General features: G+C 54.7%; 1 protein-coding gene across 11 annotated transcripts in view; it reads left to right on the forward strand.

Annotated features, from left to right (window-relative positions):
• The first annotated feature begins 2,627 nt into the window (after nucleotides 1-2,627).
• Nucleotides 2,628-16,947, forward strand: part of DELE1 (DAP3 binding cell death enhancer 1) — a 50,088-nt gene continuing 35,768 nt past the window's right edge. For 6 of the 11 annotated variants that reach the window (XM_085014869.1, XM_085014870.1, XM_085014871.1 and 3 more), the window contains exons 1-11: nucleotides 2,628-2,761; nucleotides 3,429-3,543; nucleotides 3,638-3,761; nucleotides 6,191-6,338; nucleotides 7,368-7,529; nucleotides 7,806-7,894; nucleotides 7,981-8,077; nucleotides 11,341-11,483; nucleotides 13,150-13,308; nucleotides 13,402-13,494; nucleotides 16,337-16,496. In XM_085014869.1, the coding sequence (XP_084870995.1) occupies nucleotides 2,731-2,761; nucleotides 3,429-3,543; nucleotides 3,638-3,761; nucleotides 6,191-6,338; nucleotides 7,368-7,529; nucleotides 7,806-7,894; nucleotides 7,981-8,077; nucleotides 11,341-11,483; nucleotides 13,150-13,308; nucleotides 13,402-13,494; nucleotides 16,337-16,496 (1,321 nt within the window). In that variant the 5' untranslated portion in view covers nucleotides 2,628-2,730. Of the gene's footprint in view, nucleotides 2,762-3,428; nucleotides 3,544-3,637; nucleotides 4,274-4,455; nucleotides 6,339-7,367; nucleotides 7,530-7,805; nucleotides 7,895-7,980; nucleotides 10,417-10,752; nucleotides 11,266-11,340; nucleotides 11,484-13,149; nucleotides 13,309-13,401; nucleotides 13,517-15,545; nucleotides 15,726-16,336; nucleotides 16,497-16,947 lie in introns of those variants that run through there. The other 5 variants (XM_085014875.1, XM_085014874.1, XM_085014873.1 and 2 more) reach the window with 4 other exon arrangements.

Consider the following 16,947-nt stretch of genomic DNA (forward strand, 5'->3'; position numbering starts at 1 on the left):
GATATATAACTGAAGGATCATTCTGGATTTTAATTGTCCACTGAGGGTGGCTGCTCTGCTAGACAATCTTCTTCATGAAGGCAGGGACCACGTCCATGTTTTGTATCATGTAAAAAAAATTGCTCTATACTCAGGACATTCTCCAGCACCGAATAAGCTCTTATAGATGTGATGAATGCAAATTAAGAAGGTCTCAAAACGAAGGCAACAACAAATGTCTAGAAACACTCTCTAGTACACGATGGCGTCAACAAAAGGTGATTAACTGGGCGTCTGGGCACTAAGTTCCGATGTAAGTTAGCCAGCGTGCCTTTGTAGAGGGATTTAGTCCGATGGACGTTGGGCTGAAAGCCAGCAACACAGAGCAACCTTGGGAGCAGAAGAGAATGGCTAATGGTTCAGGCCTGGAAATTCAGGCCAAGTGAAAGGCAAGGCAACAAAGTTGTCATCTCTCTGGTGGCACTGAACAGGTCATCGAGGGTGCAGGGAGGACTCCAGCGGCCCTCGTGAAACGCCCTCACTCCAGTGCTCCGTTAGCGTTCAAAAGGCTTCGAGGGAAAAGAGACATCGGAATATGCCATCTTCCATTTAAGAATAGACATTGTCTTCAAAATTTTTCAACTCACTTTAAACACTGGCGGGCCCTCAGTATGCGTGGAATGAATACATTTCCACGCAAATCAATACATCCCACGACTGAGGTCGGGTGTCTTGTCCACAATAATCATCAGCACAAAGGCATCTGTCCAGCCGAGCCAACGGGTGTTGCCTGAACCTCTACGGTGGGGGCTGACGGTGTCCAGCCTCGTGCGGGATGCCAAGTGGGAAACCGCCATCCCTGCCCTCAGGGAGACCTGGGAGATGAGAGTCACCCAAATGAGATGATTAAGTAACAGGACATGTCATCACTGCCCAACTGTGTGCTAAGCAATCAGGTGCTACAGGAACAGGGCAAAGTGGAGAGCAAACAACTGGAGAGGCATTGCGGAGAAACTGGGTGTGGCCAAGCCTTGAGAAATGACATCGCCTGCAGACAGGCGACATGAGGGAGGGCGCAGAAGTGCTACCAAGAAGAGAGTCGAACCAGCATGTGTGTTATTGGATTCTGAGGCAGTCACACAAGGAGTGTGAGAGGTGGCTGCCCCAAATCCCCAAACAAGAGTATTTCTGAAGTTTCCCAGTATTCACACTTCCGGTCCTTTATTTATTCAGTTTCTTCTGCTGGCAGTTCACAACCCTAGTGACCTCTTGCTCATATTTAAAGGTTCAGCTCAAATGCGGGTGCTTTTATGAACGCTTCCGTGGTGTCCCTTCACCCAGTGCTCACGCTTCTCTTGGAACCTATCTATGCCCTTTGCCTACGCAGCTCCTTCACCACTGCAATTAATAGCAAATTACATTTATTAGGCTCTTACTGTGTGCCAGAAACCATGCTAAACATTTTAAATGTGTTCTTTAAGCCTCATAATTGCACGAGATGTTATTTCTCCTGTTTTATACATGAAGAACCTGAGGCTTTAAAAAGGTTAGGTGTCCCAAAATACCAAACGAGAAAGTAAGAAAGCTGGGCTTCAAACCATTTGTGGAACTCTGGAGGCCACTCTTAGGACACTGGACCACAAATGCTCTTTGCTCATCAGTCTTCTCAGGATTCCAGGATGGTGGCTGACATATGGCTCAAAATTGTTGGATCAAATCATTACACCTGTCATACATATGCCTGGGCCTAAACCTAGGTACCCCAGATAGACGTCCACCAACGTGGAAGTCACATACCCAGGAGAAAGTGTAAGCTTACTTTGAATTTGAGCTCCTTTATTTCATGGACTCAAGTGTGGTGAGAGGTCCCATTCTTTGCTCAACAAAAGGACACACAGATAACACCGGCTGGGTCTAAAGGTGAGAGCTCTGATTAACACGCGGGGGGGGGTGTGTGTGTGTGTGGAGGGGGCCAGTCTCCTCGTAGGTATTTTGAAAGCGGCCATTCAAGCTGTTCTTGTCCAACCAGGAAGGACCAGTGAGATCACTCCATCTGACCCTGTTATGGGACAGACTGAGGCCCAGACAGCAGAAGGGCTCAGCGGGGGCTCCGTGGTGAGCCGCAGCTGGAGCCCCCAAGTCCGAACCCCGCCCGCAGTTTTTCCTCGCCTATCCAGTCGGGCCTGGGGCTGCATCCCCAGGCCGACTGCCTCGGGCGGAAAGCTCGGACCACCGGCTTCCTCCGTCGGTCCCTGACGCTCCTCTCCTCCAGCCACTGGCCTGGTGTCTCCCACCTCCTCTAGCCTCAGGGCCCGGGGAAGATGCTCCCCCTCTCGTCTCTACGGCGTCTGCAACGCCCTCCCGCATCTCCGAGGCCGCTCCCGCCCCACTTCTCAGTGGTTCTGCTTCTGAGGCTGTTCAGCTTCGCCACTTGCGACCCACCCCCCCCGCCTCGGCGCGACCCCCTCGTCCCTGTGCGGGCAGCACAGGCCACCGCTTCCACGGGAGACGGGACCCACACCCCCGTGACCTTGTCACAGTTCACCTCCCCGCGAGCCCGAGCCACGCCCACACCCCCACTTCCTTTCGCGGGGCTCGGCTCTTCCGGCCGCGCTGCCTTCTAATTGGCTGGCGGCGAGCTTCCTCGGGGACTCGGCCACTCGGAGGGCGCCACGGAGGCCTCTCTGGCCGCCGTCCCCTGGCTCGGCCTCGCTCTCTCGGCCGCCAGCTCTCTATGGTACTGGCGACGACATGTGGCGGCTCCCGGGACTCCTCGGTCGAGGTAAGAGCAACCGGAGCCGCGGGTCCTGCGGCCGCTGGAACCTAGGAACCGAGGAGGGGGCGGGCCTGAGTCCGGGGCCGAAGCAGTAGTAGGCGGGGTCAGGGCGGAGGAGAGGCGGGGGCGTAAGGGCGGGGCTACAGTGGAGGCTGGGGTGGGCGTGGCTAGTGGGAAGGGGTGGGGCTTCGAGCCAATGAAATGGGTGGGGCGATTGGAAGGGGGAGGAGTCAAGTAGCCCGAGAGGGTCGGCAGAGTCCCTGAAAGATGGATAGAAGCCAATGGCAGGGGTGGAGCCAATGAAAAGAGGCAAGGTTTACAGATAAAGGGCTCCGAACCCTGAGCGAGAGTTGTGTTCAAGTGTCTGGTGGTTTTTGAACAGTGGTTGTCGGCCCTAGGAGGGCATCCGAATCCCCTGGGGAGCTTTTTCAAAACGTTAATGCTCCTCCCGGAAGGATCCTGGCTCATTGGTGCTGGGGTGGCACGCAGGAATCTGTGCCAGGCAAACGATTCCCCCGTGTATATCCGTGTTGAAGAACCTCTGCAGAAGCTGGTGCCAGTGATTCCTGGGTTCCTGGGGTAGGGCCCTGTCCAGGATTGGAGGGAAGATGGGCGGGGCTGCCCGAGCCTCAGTCCCATTCCCCTTAAAGTGACTGATCCTTGCTCTGCACAGCTCTGCCACGTCTACTGGGACCTGGCTTCCGTGGGGTGACCCCCAAGTCCACCAGCCCAGATGGGGCTCAGGCTACCTCCTCCAACCTGCTGGTCCCTGTGCCCGGCTATGATAGGTAAGATACCGCTATTCTGTCACCCATGTGCTCCCCTGACCTCCCTCTGCCCCAACTTGGGACAGAACTTGATGGCCCCTTTTTCATCGTCTAGGTCCGGCCGCCATGGCCCAGGCCCAGGCCCAAGCAGGGGCCCGAGGTCCCACGGATGGAAGGATGCCTTCTGGTGGATGTCCGCTCGTGTCTGCCCAAGTGCTTTGTGGGATGCCCTGTCATGGGTGAGACTTCTCCAGTCCTGTCCTTGACTTTGAGTGTGGATGAGAATGATCCTGCACGGAAGTATAGCCTAGGAGCAAGAGCTAGGGCACCACTGTGCCTGCCCGCAAGTAATCCCTGGCACTGGAGTGTATCTGGAGAGAGACTGCTGTCCCCCTTCCCCTGCTCCTCATGTATTTATTCCTCCTTTCATTCAGTAAACATTTATCGCTTTCTCGGAGCCAGGCATTTTTGGCTGGGCACTAGGGACACAGCAGGAAACAAGGCAGGTATAATTCTTGCCTTCAGGAAGCTTACACTTAAGTAATACTAAAGAGCTAACATCTGGAGTTCTTGTCATGGCTCAGCGGAAACAAATCTGATTAGTATTCAGGAGGACACAGGTTCAATTCCTGGCCTCACTCAGTGGGTTAAGGATCCGGTGTTGCCATGAGCTGTGGTGCAGAGGGCAGATGTGGCTTGGATCTGGTGTTGCCGTGGCTGTGGTGTAGGCTGGCAGCTACAGCTCTGATTTGTCCCCTAGCCTGGGAACCTCCATATGCCTCGGGTTCTGCCCTAAAAAGACAAAACAAACAAACAAACAAACAAACAAACAAAAAAGCTAACATCTAATGTATTAGTGTATTCTGCCTTTTTTTTTTTTTTTTTTTTTTTGTCTTTTTGCCTTTTCTAGGGCCACTGCTGCGGCATATGGAGGTTCCCAGGCCAGGGATCCAATCAGAGCTATAGCTGCCGGCCTATGCCAGAGCCACAGCAACGCGGGATCCGAGCTGCATCTGCAGCCTACACCACAGCTCACGGCAACGCCAGATCCTTAACCCACTTAGCAAGGCCAGGGATCGAACCCGCAACTTTATGGTTCCTAGCTGGATTCGTTAACCACTGAGCCACGACGGGAACTCCTATTCTGTCTTATTTTATTTAACTCTTGAAAAGGGAAATATAATCTCCATTTTATAGATGAGGGAACTCAGGCTCTGAACCTTTAGGTAGCCCTCTTAAGGTCACACAGCTCTGACTAAGTAGAGGAACTGGATTGTACTCTGGAGCTCATGCTTGCAGCTACTGTGCTCTACAGGTTGGTTGCTAAACCTAGTATGGCTTGTAAAAGCACTTACTACACAGATCCTGGCCGCATCATAGTTGCTCGATAAATATTTGTTGAACCTGATCTATAAAGTCGGCTGCTTGGTGGCTAGCAGGCCTAACAGGGCAGCCTCTTAGCTTTCCAGATTCTGCCTATAAGGGCTTCTAAAAATGAAGTTAACATGTCACTCTTATGACCATCACTTCCCACCCCTCCCACTTTCATGCTGTGTACTTTGGGCAAGTGACTTGACCTCTCTGAGCCTCAGCTGTATCTGTAACATTATGTCTTCAGCAGAGCTGAACCTGGAATGTCTGCAGGCCAGAAGCGCTTCTCTCTGGGGAGCTGTGGCCTGGGGGCACAATACACCCTGGAGAGGGGTTGTCTTCCCATTTTATCAAAGATCTGAACCCTAGTGCGATCCTATAAGGAGTCTTTTTAGAAACTGGGTCTGGATGTTGACATTACTGGGCCCTTCTCTTCCTTCTGGGCTCAGCACACCCATCGCTTTTACGGAGAGGCTTTCCCCGACTCCCTGTCATGTCAAGCTTCCCTCTTAGGATCTGTGTCAACCCTTGGTTCGTTTCTTTAGTGGCATTTAGCATAATCTGTAGGGATTATATTTATTTCTCTTTGTGCTTAGATTTTTGCCTTTCTCCCTCAATGAAGATACAAACTCCATGAGGGCAGAGACTGGGCCTCTCTTGTTTAACTCTGTGTGTGGTGCCTGTTAGCCACACACAAGTATTTGGGTGTCCCCCTTCTTGTGACAGGGAAAACAAGCCGTCACTGGGCTAGGAGCTAGCTTAGGTCTTGGGCAGACCTTCTGGGGAAGAGACACCCACAGCGAGCCGTGCCTGCGAGGATGTGGGGTGGGGGGCTTGGTCGGGGTGGGGGCGGTGGGCGAGGCTGGAGAAGGAGTAAGCCTGATGGGGACGCCTGGCCTGACTGCCTCTGTGACCAGGCCCACACGTAGGCCTTGTCTTTTGCCTGCTTAGACTTTGATGAGTCAGTCACCCTCCTGCGCGTTTGTTCAGCCCGTATTCGTTAGTGTTAGTGCTGTGTCTTAGTGCTCTCCTCGGCTCCAGGGTTGCATGGGTGAGCAAAAGAGACCCGGTTCCTGCCCTCGCGGTGCTTACAGGCATCAGGACAGACAGACCTTGATGAACAGCTGTAGAGATGACTACCCGTGCCCGTGCGTGCCATCAGGGCTCTGCGGGGGAGGTTTGGGTGCTGCGGGCGCGTGTAGCGGGGCCGCGGCCGCAGCAGGAGTCAGGCAGTGATGTTTGAGCCGAGGGAGCTGACCGGCCGAGAGCTCTGTCCCTGATGTGCTGTCTTTCCCAGGGCACCCTGGCGGTGCTGGCCCTGCAGCTGGCAAGGCAGATCCACTTCCAGGTGTCCTTGCCAACAGGACCTCGGCGAGCAGAGCACTGCTGTTGGCGCCGCCCCCTGGACCGTCTCCTCTCATCTCCCCTGTGGCATCCGCCCTCCTGTGAGTTCTCAGTCCGGGGACAGGCGGGCTGGGCTGGGAGTTTCTCCGGGCCAGGAAGCATCTCTGGACACACCTCAGGAAAAGAGCCATCATCAGCTCCTTGCCTTTCCTCTGTGCAGTCAGAGGATGGAACGGGGGGTGGGGGGGGGGTGTGGGGTTCTGCCTGCCCGGGTGTGGGCCGTGCCCACCCTCCAGGGTCCCCCCCTGGGCTCCCCTCGCCTTCCGTGGGGGGAGCCCCACGGGGGTCCCGGCTGTTTTAGATCCTACGTGTGGCTCCCTGCCCGCCCCCCAGCCAGTTTGGTCCTTCTCCGCTCAGTCAGTCATCAGCAGGCGCGTCTTGATTGAAGTGCTCTCCTGGGGGTGTGCAGAGCCGCTGCAGCGGAGTGCTTAAGGCTCTGGAGTCACGTTGCCAGGTTTCAAGCCCAGAACTTCTTTTTTTTTTCCTGTCTTTTTTTTTTTAGGACCACACCCACAGCATATGGTGGTTCCCAGGCTAGGGGATGAATCGGAGCTGAAGCCGCCGGCCTACACCACAGTCACAGCAACGCCAGATCCGAGCTGTGCCTGCAACCTACACCACAGCTTATGGCAATGCCGGATCCTTAACCCACCGAGCGAGGCCAGGGATCGAACCTGCATCCTCAGGGATGCTAGTCAGATTCGTTTCCGCTGAGCCACGACGGGAACGCCATCCTGCCCTTATTATTATGATTATAATTGGCATCACCATCAAATGCATGCTCGATGCCGGGGCTAGAACAGCAGAAAAGGTAGCTGCCGCCCCGCCACGGGAAGAATTCCAGCAGAGGAGCGACTTATGCTCGAGGTGGGGCATCAGCACAAAGATGGGCCCCTCTCCCCCATGCAGAGGGAGGGCAGGCAGCCCGGGGAGTGGAGGAGGCTGGTGAAGGTCAAGTCACAGGAGTTTCCAGATTCTTCCTTTTGTCCCCCAACCTCACGGAGGACTGTCAGCTGAGCAGGCTGCACGGACCCCCTTCTGACATGACCGCTGTCCCTGGCCCTTTCCAGCCCTGCGGAGACACATCCTGCCCAGCCCTGATAGCCCGGCTCCTGGGCACCACGGCCACAGGGAGCTCAGGCTGGGCCAGGAAGAGCCCTCCGCTCAGCCCGAGAGCCTCTCTTCGCTCAGCTCCTTGAGAGCAGCTGGTCCCCACGGTCCCTCTGAGGAAGGTAGGGCCCCGCCTCTAAAGTCAGCGGAAGGTGGGGGCAGGGCGGGGTAAGGGTGGGGACCTGGGCAGCTGGGCATTTGTTGCTGCTCATGGCCTGTTCACACAAGGGAACTGGCCTTCTTGTGGGCCCCTGTGCTTCCTGGGGCCATTTGGAATTATTTTGGCTGCTGGCAGTGGTGCTGGGCAAAGGGGCCGGGTAGCCTGGGAGTGTGGGGGATGGGGGGACATACGGCCCTCCTCTTCTGCCCTGGCTGGGAGTCGGCCCTTTCCTGTGCAGATCCCAGTGACATCGGCTTCCTGCCTGCCAGCAGTAGCTTCAAGTCCAAGGCGAGGCCATCCCAACCTCAGCCCACTGGCGAAAAGCAGGTATTGTCCAGATTCGGCCACCGCGGTCCCCGTGACGGCAATCCCTGTGACCTGTCCCGTGATGAGTCTTTCTGTTTCTTCCCCAGGAACAAGCTAAATCCAGACCGCTTTCCCTGGAGGAGGCCGTGACTTCCATTCAGCAGCTCCTCCAGCTCAGCGTTTCCATCGCCTTCAACTTCCTGGGTAACCGGTGGCCCCGGCCTCCAGGGGGCGGGCGGGACCATGGAGAGGGTACGGGGCAGTCCAGCAGGGTCAGGGTGGGGAGCAGTATCCACAAGAAAGAGTTTACTTTCTCCAGGCAGGTGGGGCAGATCTGGCGCCGTGGTGTCAGGGACAGATGGTTCTTAAGATGGGCCCCGTCTCAAGGTCTGGTTTGCCTCATATCCAGAATGGAGCGGCTGGAAGGGGAAGGGTGGGAAAATAAAGGACCACCCTCCCCAACCTAGAGGATCCAGAAATCCCTCTCTAGAATGAAGGCTTGCGGCCATGCCGAGTCCCAGGAGCCTGAGAAGGGGGCTCTTCAGCTGAACGACCACGTGCTTACCTAAAGATTTGGGAGAAAATAAACCTAGGGCACCGTGAGTTTTTTGCCCCACGCAGGCAAGAACAGCTCCTGAGGTTCCTCACCCACTTCCGGAGACTCCAGATCCGCCCCCGGCATCTGTCCCATTCCTCACAGTGACTCGGCTCCTTTCAGACCTTCTCATGCGGAGACCCAGACGCCCGGCAGCATCTCTTGGAGGCTCGTGGGCACGTGAGAGACTGGGGTTCATTCCGTGTAAATGTCTTAAGCATCCCCCTTTCGCTAGGCCCTGTTTTAGGTGTCGAGGATGCAGTGATTCACAAGACAAGGGCCTCACTCTCGTGGAGCTGCCAGTGAGTGGAGGAAAAGAAAAGCAATACACTGGCAAACAACCAAAAAGAGCATTTCAGATGGTGATAAGTGTTACGGAGAATATTAAAAGGGAGGTGTGTTAGTGACGTGGGCAAGGAGCAGCTTTGATTTGGAAGATCCTTAAGCTGACTGACAGAAACAAGCCAGTCCTGTTTCCATCGAGAGAAAGCCTTCCAGGCAGAGGGAACAGCATGTGCAAAGGTCCTGAGGCAGGGCTGAGTTTTGTTTATTAAAGGAAGAAAAAAAAGGGTGATCATGGCCAGAATTTAGCCACCACCCGATGAGTAGCAGGAGATGAAAGCAGAGAAGCAGACAGGGGCCAGATCAGATGAGGCCTTTGAGCATCTTGTATGTGAGACAGGAAGCCCTTGGAGAGTTTTATGCTGGAGCAGGAAGCAGCACGGTCACGTGATCTGATAGCCTTTCTCAAAGGTCTCTCTGGCTGCTGTGTCGGCAGACGTGGATTATAGGGATGCCAGAGAGGGGAAGCCGGACCTGGACTGGAGCAGTGACCGAGGGCGAAGCAAAGCGTGATGGCCACTTGATCGCCGTTCAAGGCAGAGCAGTTGGATCAGGAAGCCAGTGTGGGAAAAGGGGACAGGGTGAGACCCTTTGCCCTCAAGACTTCTCCTCAAGGACAGGAGTTCCCATCGTGGCTCAGTGGTCATCGAAGCCAACTAGGAACCATGCGGTTATGGGTTCGATCCCTGGCCTCACTCAGTGGGTTAAGGATCCAGCGTTGCTATGAACTGTGGTGTAGGTTGCAGACACGGCTTGGATCCCGAGTTGCTGTGGCTGTGGTGTAGGCCAGCGGCTATAGCTCCAATCGGACCCCTGGCCTGGGAACCTCCATATGCCATGGGTGCGGCCCTAAAAAGACAAAGAGAAAAAAAGAAAAAAGAAGACTTCTCCTGAAGGACAGCAGGCTCTGCACACGCTCTGCAACAAGTCTTCCGGCAGCTGGAAGGTGACTCCTTCGCTGCTGGCTGAATGGAACCTGGCTTCCACCTCATTAGCTTTTTGTGCTTTTGATGGGCAGACAGTCTCTTGTGAGAATTTTCTTGCCCGTTCCTTGCTTCGTGTACATATTCATTTATTCAGCAGGTGCTAAGCACTGTGGCAGAACACAAAGGGAGCACCAGCCATCATCAGAGTTTGCATTTGTATGGAGCCTTCGCCCTATGCAACGTTCTTTCTTCTGCCCTCTTTTCCTGCTTCTGCCTCCAGGATTTTACAGTCTAATTGAGGAGACGAGGCTTGTCCTCTTGCAGCAGTTTAGTTTCTAGAAAAAAGGCTTGTATGTGTAGGAAGTGCCAAAAGAGCGTGCCATGCCTGAGTGTGGTCTGAAGCTTCTAGAGCGGAAACAGGATTCGACGGCCTGATGGAGGAGGCAGAAAAAGATGTCCCGGGTAGGAGAGGCAGCTTGAGCCAAGGCTTAGCGTTGAGTTGGCTGTGCCTGGCCTCTACCCTCTTCTCCTTTTTGTTTGGATGATAAAAGAACATGGGCAGCGTTCCCTTCGTGGCTCAGGGGTTAACAAACCCGACTAGGATGCACGAGGATGCTAGTTTGATCCCTGGCCTTGCTCAGTGGGTTAAGGATCTGGTGTTGCTGTGAGCTGTGGTGTAGGTCGCAGACTCAGCTCGGATCTGGTGTTGCTGTGGCTGTGGCGTAGGCCGGCAGCTGTAGCTCCATTAGACTCCTAGCCTGGGAACTTCCATGTGCCTCTGGTGTGGCCCAGAGAAACAAACAAAAAAGAACATGGGCTGAGGAGCTAGGCATACCTGAGCTCAGGCCTGGGCTCTCTTATATTATCTCTCAGCTTCCTCAGAAAGCAAGTTTAATGGAGTTTGTGTCGTGATTCAGTGGTTAACGAACCCGATTAGGATCCATGAGGTTGTGGGGTCCATCCCTGGCCTCATTTGGTGGGTTAAGGATCCGGTGTTGCTGTGAGCTGTGGTGTAGGTCGCAGACGCAGTTTCATCTGGCATTGCTGTGGCTGTGGGGTAGGCTGGCAGCTACAGTTCCGATTCCACCCCTAGCCTGGGAACCTCCATATGCCGCCAGTGTGGCCCTAAAAAGACAAAAAAAAAAAAAAAAAGTATCAGCTATTACCAGTTACATTACGTGGGTTACAAGCAGCCTAACCCCACTCTGGCTAACCTAAGCACGAAAGGAATCTCTTGGGCTCTATTGATCTGCCAGGCCTCGGAAAGGACCGGACTCAGAGAGGCTCCAGGGCCCCTGGGGACAGTAACTGAGAGACACCGTGTCTTCAGAGCCCTGTCGTCAGAATAAACTCGCAGAGAGCCCAGACACCTGATTGACAGCACTGGGGTGGAGGGCTCTTCCCACGGGAGAAGGGGATGCTCTTACCTGGGGGAGGGTGGTGTGCACAGAGCAGAGCCCCTGGCGTCTGCGGAGACCAGGGGGCTAGAGGCTGGCGATACATGCAGAGCGCCCAGTACAAAAAAGAAAGGAAAGAGCTTGTGGGTATCTGACTAAGCATTTGGGGGGGCTCCCAGAGAAAGCTGTGTTTCCGCTTTCTTACAGGGACAGAGAACATGAGGGATGGGGACCACACGGCAGCCTTTTCTTACTTCCAGAAAGCAGCAGACCGCGGCTACAGCAAAGCTCAGTACAACGTGGGCTTGTGTCACGAGCATGGCAGGGGCACCCCCAGGGACCTCAGCAAGGTACCGTACCTGCTCCCTACCTCTGGGCTCATGGCCTGCACTGTGTGGCCCCCAGCGACCTCCAGAAATCAGCAGTGGGCAGGGCTTGCAAAGTCCAGCTTTGCGCTCTCAGCCGGGAGGCGAAAAGAAGAAAGATGCCTCCAGCTTCTAGGCTTTTAGCCTCAAAACTCAGGGAGGCCAGGAATCTCGTCCTTCTTTGCAGCTCATGACCTCATGACCTAAAATGTTACCCTGATGGATGGATTAATTAATTCTAAAAAGTGGAATGGAGAGTTCCTGCTCTGATGCAGTAGGTTAAGAATCTGACTTGAGGAGTCCCCATTGTGGCTCAGCGGAAACGAGTCTGACTAGCATCTGTGAGGACGCGGGTTCAATCCCTGGCCTCACTCTGGGTTAAGGATCCATGAGGATGCAGGTTTGATCCCTGGCCTTGCTCAGTGGGTTGAGGATCCAGCGTTGCCGTGAGCTGTGGTATAGGTCACAGACAAGGCTTGGATCTGGTGTTGCAGTGGCTGTGGTGTAGGCCAGTAGCTACAGCTCCAATTCAACCCCTAGCCTGGGAACCTCCATATGCCGCAGGTGCAGCCCTAAAAAGACAAAAAAAAAAACAAAAAAACAAAAAAAAAACAGCCTGACTGCAGCATCTTGGGTCACTGTAGAAGTGTGGGTTTGATCCCTGGGTTTAACCCCAATCAGTGGGTTAAAGGATCCCGCGTTGTCACAGCTGGAGCTGCGGCTCAGATTCACTCCCTGGCTGGGGACTTCCATATGCTGCAGATACAGCCATCAAATTGAAGAAAAAAAAAAGTAGGATGAGTATGCAAAGATGCTACATATACGAATGTATTTCTTAGAATTGTATATGGTGACAAAAAAAAAAAAGAGAAGCAACTGCAAGTTCCTTCAGTAGAGAACTGGTTAGTAAGATCTATGTGTGCCTTAAAAATGATGCGTTAGATCTGTCTTTCTGTGCAGGCGAAGACAGTCGTGGCGGGTCGTTAAGTGAAAAAATAAGTTACAAGATAGTGAGTGTAGTTCTCTCTCCCTCTCTCTTTCTCCCTACACACACACACACACACACACACACGCATTTATCCGTGTGTATGTGAATGTGCCTGTGTACACATGTAAATACGCACGACATTTGCGAGAAGAAACTTGCAAGGCTGTGCGCTCAAATGTGAATGGAGGAAGCTCTTTCAGAGGCAGGATTTCTTGGAATTTTCTTTCTTTCTTTTTTTTTTTTTTTTTTTTTTGTCTTTTTGCCATTTCTTGGGCCGCTCCCGCGGCATATGGAGGTTCCCAGGCTAGGGGTCGAATCGGAGCTGTAGCCACCGGCCTACACCACAGCCACAGCCACAGCAACACGGGATCCGAGCCGCGTCTGCAACCTACACCACAGCTCACGGCAACGCCAGATCCTTAACCCACTGAGCAAGGGCAGGATCGAACCTGCAACCTCATGGTTCCTAGTCGGATTCGTTAACCACTGCGCCACGACGGGAACCCCCGGAATTTTCTTTCTATGTTTGGCTCCTCTGTATTTTCTGACTCCTCTCTAATGATGATGTATTATTTCATTAAAATAGTGAAAAAACATTTTACTCCCCCCAGAAAGGCAGCTTACGGGGCTACCCTTTGACTGGCATTTCTCCCTTTGCCCTAGGCAGCCCTCTATTACCAGCTGGCTGCCGGCCAGGGCCACAGCCTGGCTCAGTACCGCTATGCCAGGTGGCTGCTGCAAGACCCCGGCTCCTCGTGGGACCCTGAGCGCCAGAGGGCAGTGTCTATGCTGAAGCGGGCTGCAGACTCCGGCTTGAGGGAGGTGAGTGCCGTTGCTGGGGTCTCTCCCAGGGCCCGGGGGCACGTGGGGCCTGGCAGTGACCATGATGCCTTTTTCCTGTCTCCTTGACCGCAGGCCCAAGCTTTCCTCGGGGTGCTTTTCACCAAGGAGCCATATCTGGACGAGCAGAGAGCTGTGAAATACCTTTGGCTTGCCGCCAGCAATGGGGTATGGGGTGTCCAGTATCCAGGCATGTTGGGGTCACGTCTGATAAAAGAAGGAATTTTGGAGCTGGGATCCAGTTCTGCTGTGCTGAGGAGATGGCTGTTAGGAGCACTGGGCGGGCTTTAAGCCTTGACTCTTGCTGACCTACTGTGTGCCCTTCGGCAGGTCCAGTGGTGTGCTGGAGCTGGCTTGCACCAGCCTGCCTGCAAGGATTGTCATTAGTTTGGAGTTCCCGTTGTGGCTCAGTGGTAATGAACCCCACGAGTATCCATGAGGACTGGGGATCCATCCCTGGCCTCGCTCAGTGGGTTAAGGATCAGGCATTGCCATGAGCTGTGGTGTAGGTCCCAGATGCGGCTGGAATCTGGGGTGGCTGTAGCAGTGGTGGAGGCCGGCAGGTACAGCTCTGATTCATCCCCTAGCCTGGGAACTTCCATATGCTGCGGGTGGGGCCCTAAAAAACAAACAAACAAAAAAAAGGAACTGTTGTTGGCCTGACATCTGCTGAGGGAGGAGCATTTGCACTACAGACTTGCCGGATGCTGCCAGTGGAGGGCACTCCCTGGAGAGCTGGTAGTTAAAGCTGTACCTGCGTGCTCCTGGGCCGGTCACCTCTCGTCCTCCTCGTCTCTAGGATCGGGATGAAAGTGCCTGCCTCACCTGCTGCCTCTTCGCAGGGTTGTTGGGATGATCGAAATCTGAGATGGTGTGAAAGCACTTTGGAAAGGGTGCCCGGGCAAGGGGCACCATCACACGCGGCCCCGTCCAGGGAGGTCAGACGATGCGTGAGGTGAAGACAGAGCCGTGTGGAGGCTGGAGGGTGGAGGGTGTCTGGTTGGCCGTGAACTGGGCATTGGCATCCAGGCGGCACGGCCTAGACTTTGCTCCACGGAGCATTCGTTCCGTGGGCAGTTTACAAGGAACGCAAGGGAACATGGTCTTTTGGGTTTGGGACGTACTTCAACAGATAACTTTTTTTTTTTTTTTTTTTTTTGGCTTTTTAGGACTGTAGGTGCAGCATCTGGAAGTTCTCAGGCTAGGGGTCAAATCAGAGCTACAGCTGCTGGCCTGCGCCACAGCCACAGCAACTCAGGATCTGAGCTGCGTCTGTGACCTCATGGCAACGCCGGATCCTTAATCCACTGATCGAGGCCAGGGATGGAACCTGGAACCTGCATCCTCATGGGTACTAGTGGGGTTCATTTCCGCTGAGCCACATTGGGAACTCTTAAACGTATCTTCAGTGTGAGAAATCTCAGAGCTTTATGTCACTGTGAATTACTGAAAAGGCATCTGTGGGTTTGCTGTATCCTCAGGCATCTCTGACCAGTACATAGACATGTACACACCCACCCACACACACACCTGTGGCTTGTGCAAGTTCCCAGGCCAGAGCTTGAACCCACACTACAGTTGCAACCTGTGCCACAGCAGCAACAATGCCAGATCCTTAACTCGCTGCACCGCACGGGAACTTGCAGAGCAGTGTGCTTTTTTGAGTTGTCTCTTGAAGGACCGGGAGCCTTAGGTAAAGCCAGCAGTGGGTACCTACCCGAAGCTCCCTGCCTAGGGGCTAGTGCTTCTCGTCTTTTGCTGGCCAATGCAGTGATGGCTTCACGGCACTTTTGGGCATCAGAGTACTTTTGTTTCACTCTGTGTGTCTGTCCCATCAAAAGGGAACCAATTTCACTAACCAGTTCCTGTCTCTTCTGCCTACCTTTCTGAAAAAGAGCCCCGAGCCTTCCTTGGGCAGACGGGCCTCGTGACCGTGTGCAGCACACGCCAGGGGGCACCCGCTGTGCACCCAGCTTGCCGGGAGGCGAGGTGCACAAAGGCTGTTGTCTGCTCCGTGCATAGCAGTGTGGGTGAGAGGGCCTTACAGATGTCCGCTTCCGTGTCCTAAGCCCGCCTGTAGCCACGAGTCCACCATGTCACTGCATAGACTCTGGCCTGCGTGTTCCAGAAACTCTTTCCAGAAACTTGACTGCAGAAGGTGGAAGAGACGTGGAACCATGGTTGGGAACCAACGTGGTGTTTTTTGTTTTTTTTTTAAGCTGGGAGACTGAATAGGATGCAGGCATCTTCCTAACAGAGAGGGCGGGATTAATGATGCGGCAGCTGCGGGTCTGAAAGTAGTGACACTCCTCTCAGCGCTTTCCGCATAGTCACGCATCTCGTCGTCTGACAGTGTGATGAGGTCGGGGCTATTTTTATGCCCACTTTACAGATGGGGAAACTGAGGCACAGAGACGTAGAATAACATGGCTGAGGTTCCACAGCTGGTGAGCGGTGGAGCCGGCAGCGGAACCCAGGCGTCTGGCTGCACACATTGGACTCCTCCTCCCTGCGCCTCTCCCAGGAGCCGCGTTCTCAGTGAGGGGAGCGAGGACCCAGAGCCAGAGGCCAAGGGATTAGCCTTTTCACCTTTCAAAGGAGGAGAAACGCCTTCTCCGTAGCGTATACCTTGGGGCTGTCTGGGTGGAGATTCCGGAAGGCCTTCAGGGCCTTTGCAAGCTAAGCCCCCTCCCTTGCTCCTGGGTCTTTCGGGACTGTAGGAGCCTGGCCCCTGGGGCTCCCTGAGCCTGGCTGAGTGCTCCCTGCAGCCTTTGCTTCTGCACACTTTCAGCGCCAGCTTCAGCAAGAGAAGCTTGCACACTCCTCTGGGTGGAGGGATCCCTGTCTCCTGGGCTCGGGCTTTTGCTCTTCCTAGTTGAGATCCTTGGTCCAGGGAGGGTCAGCAGGCGTGAGGCACTGGGATACTCACTGCCGCGCCTTCCTCCTGCCTCAGCGTTTCCGTTCTGTCCTGCACGCGTGCGCATCCGTGTGTCTGTCTGTCTCTCCTTAGGACTCCCAGAGCCGGTACCACCTGGGGATTTGCTATGAGAAGGGCCTTGGTGTGCAGAGGAACCTGGGAGAGGCCGTGAGATGTTACCAGCAGTCAGCAGCTCTGGGGAACGCACCTGCCCAGGAGAGGCTGCGGGCCCTCTTCTCCTCGGAGGCAGCAGGTACAGACAGAGGCGAGGCCAGCAGGTCCTCCCCGGGGGCTCAGTACCCTGAGGCAGAGAAGGGGCTTGGCAGTGCCTTTGGTCTCTGTGTTATTTCTGGCTCCCCTGGGGGTCGGAGCACCGCTTTTGGAGTCAGAAAGACCAAGCCTGAGCTTTAACCCCTGCTCTGCCCCTGAACTTGGACTTTACACCTTGTTTCTTCGCCTCTGAAAATTCATGGGAGTGTTAGGGTTAAATGAGATGACGGCGAGTGGCTTAAATGGTGGCTGCTCTGGCGACACATCCAGAGAGACACCGTGCCCAGGCCGCCTCTGTGCCCTGACTTCCCGCCTAGGGCTCTGGGGGCGAGGCTCGCCCCGGCTCCCTCGGGCTGGCCCGGCTCAACAGTGCAGGGGAACCAGGGCCTTGAAGCCCTTGCTCCACAGCAGGAGCCCAGGATGCCAGCGCGAGT

The sequence above is a fragment of the Sus scrofa genome, chromosome 2 (genome assembly GCF_054392235.1).
Source record: "Sus scrofa isolate SSC_HxYL_T2T_F1_AM1 chromosome 2, Sscrofa_HxYL_maternal_Yorkshire_Landrace_v2.0, whole genome shotgun sequence".
NCBI lineage: Eukaryota > Metazoa > Chordata > Mammalia > Artiodactyla > Suidae > Sus > Sus scrofa.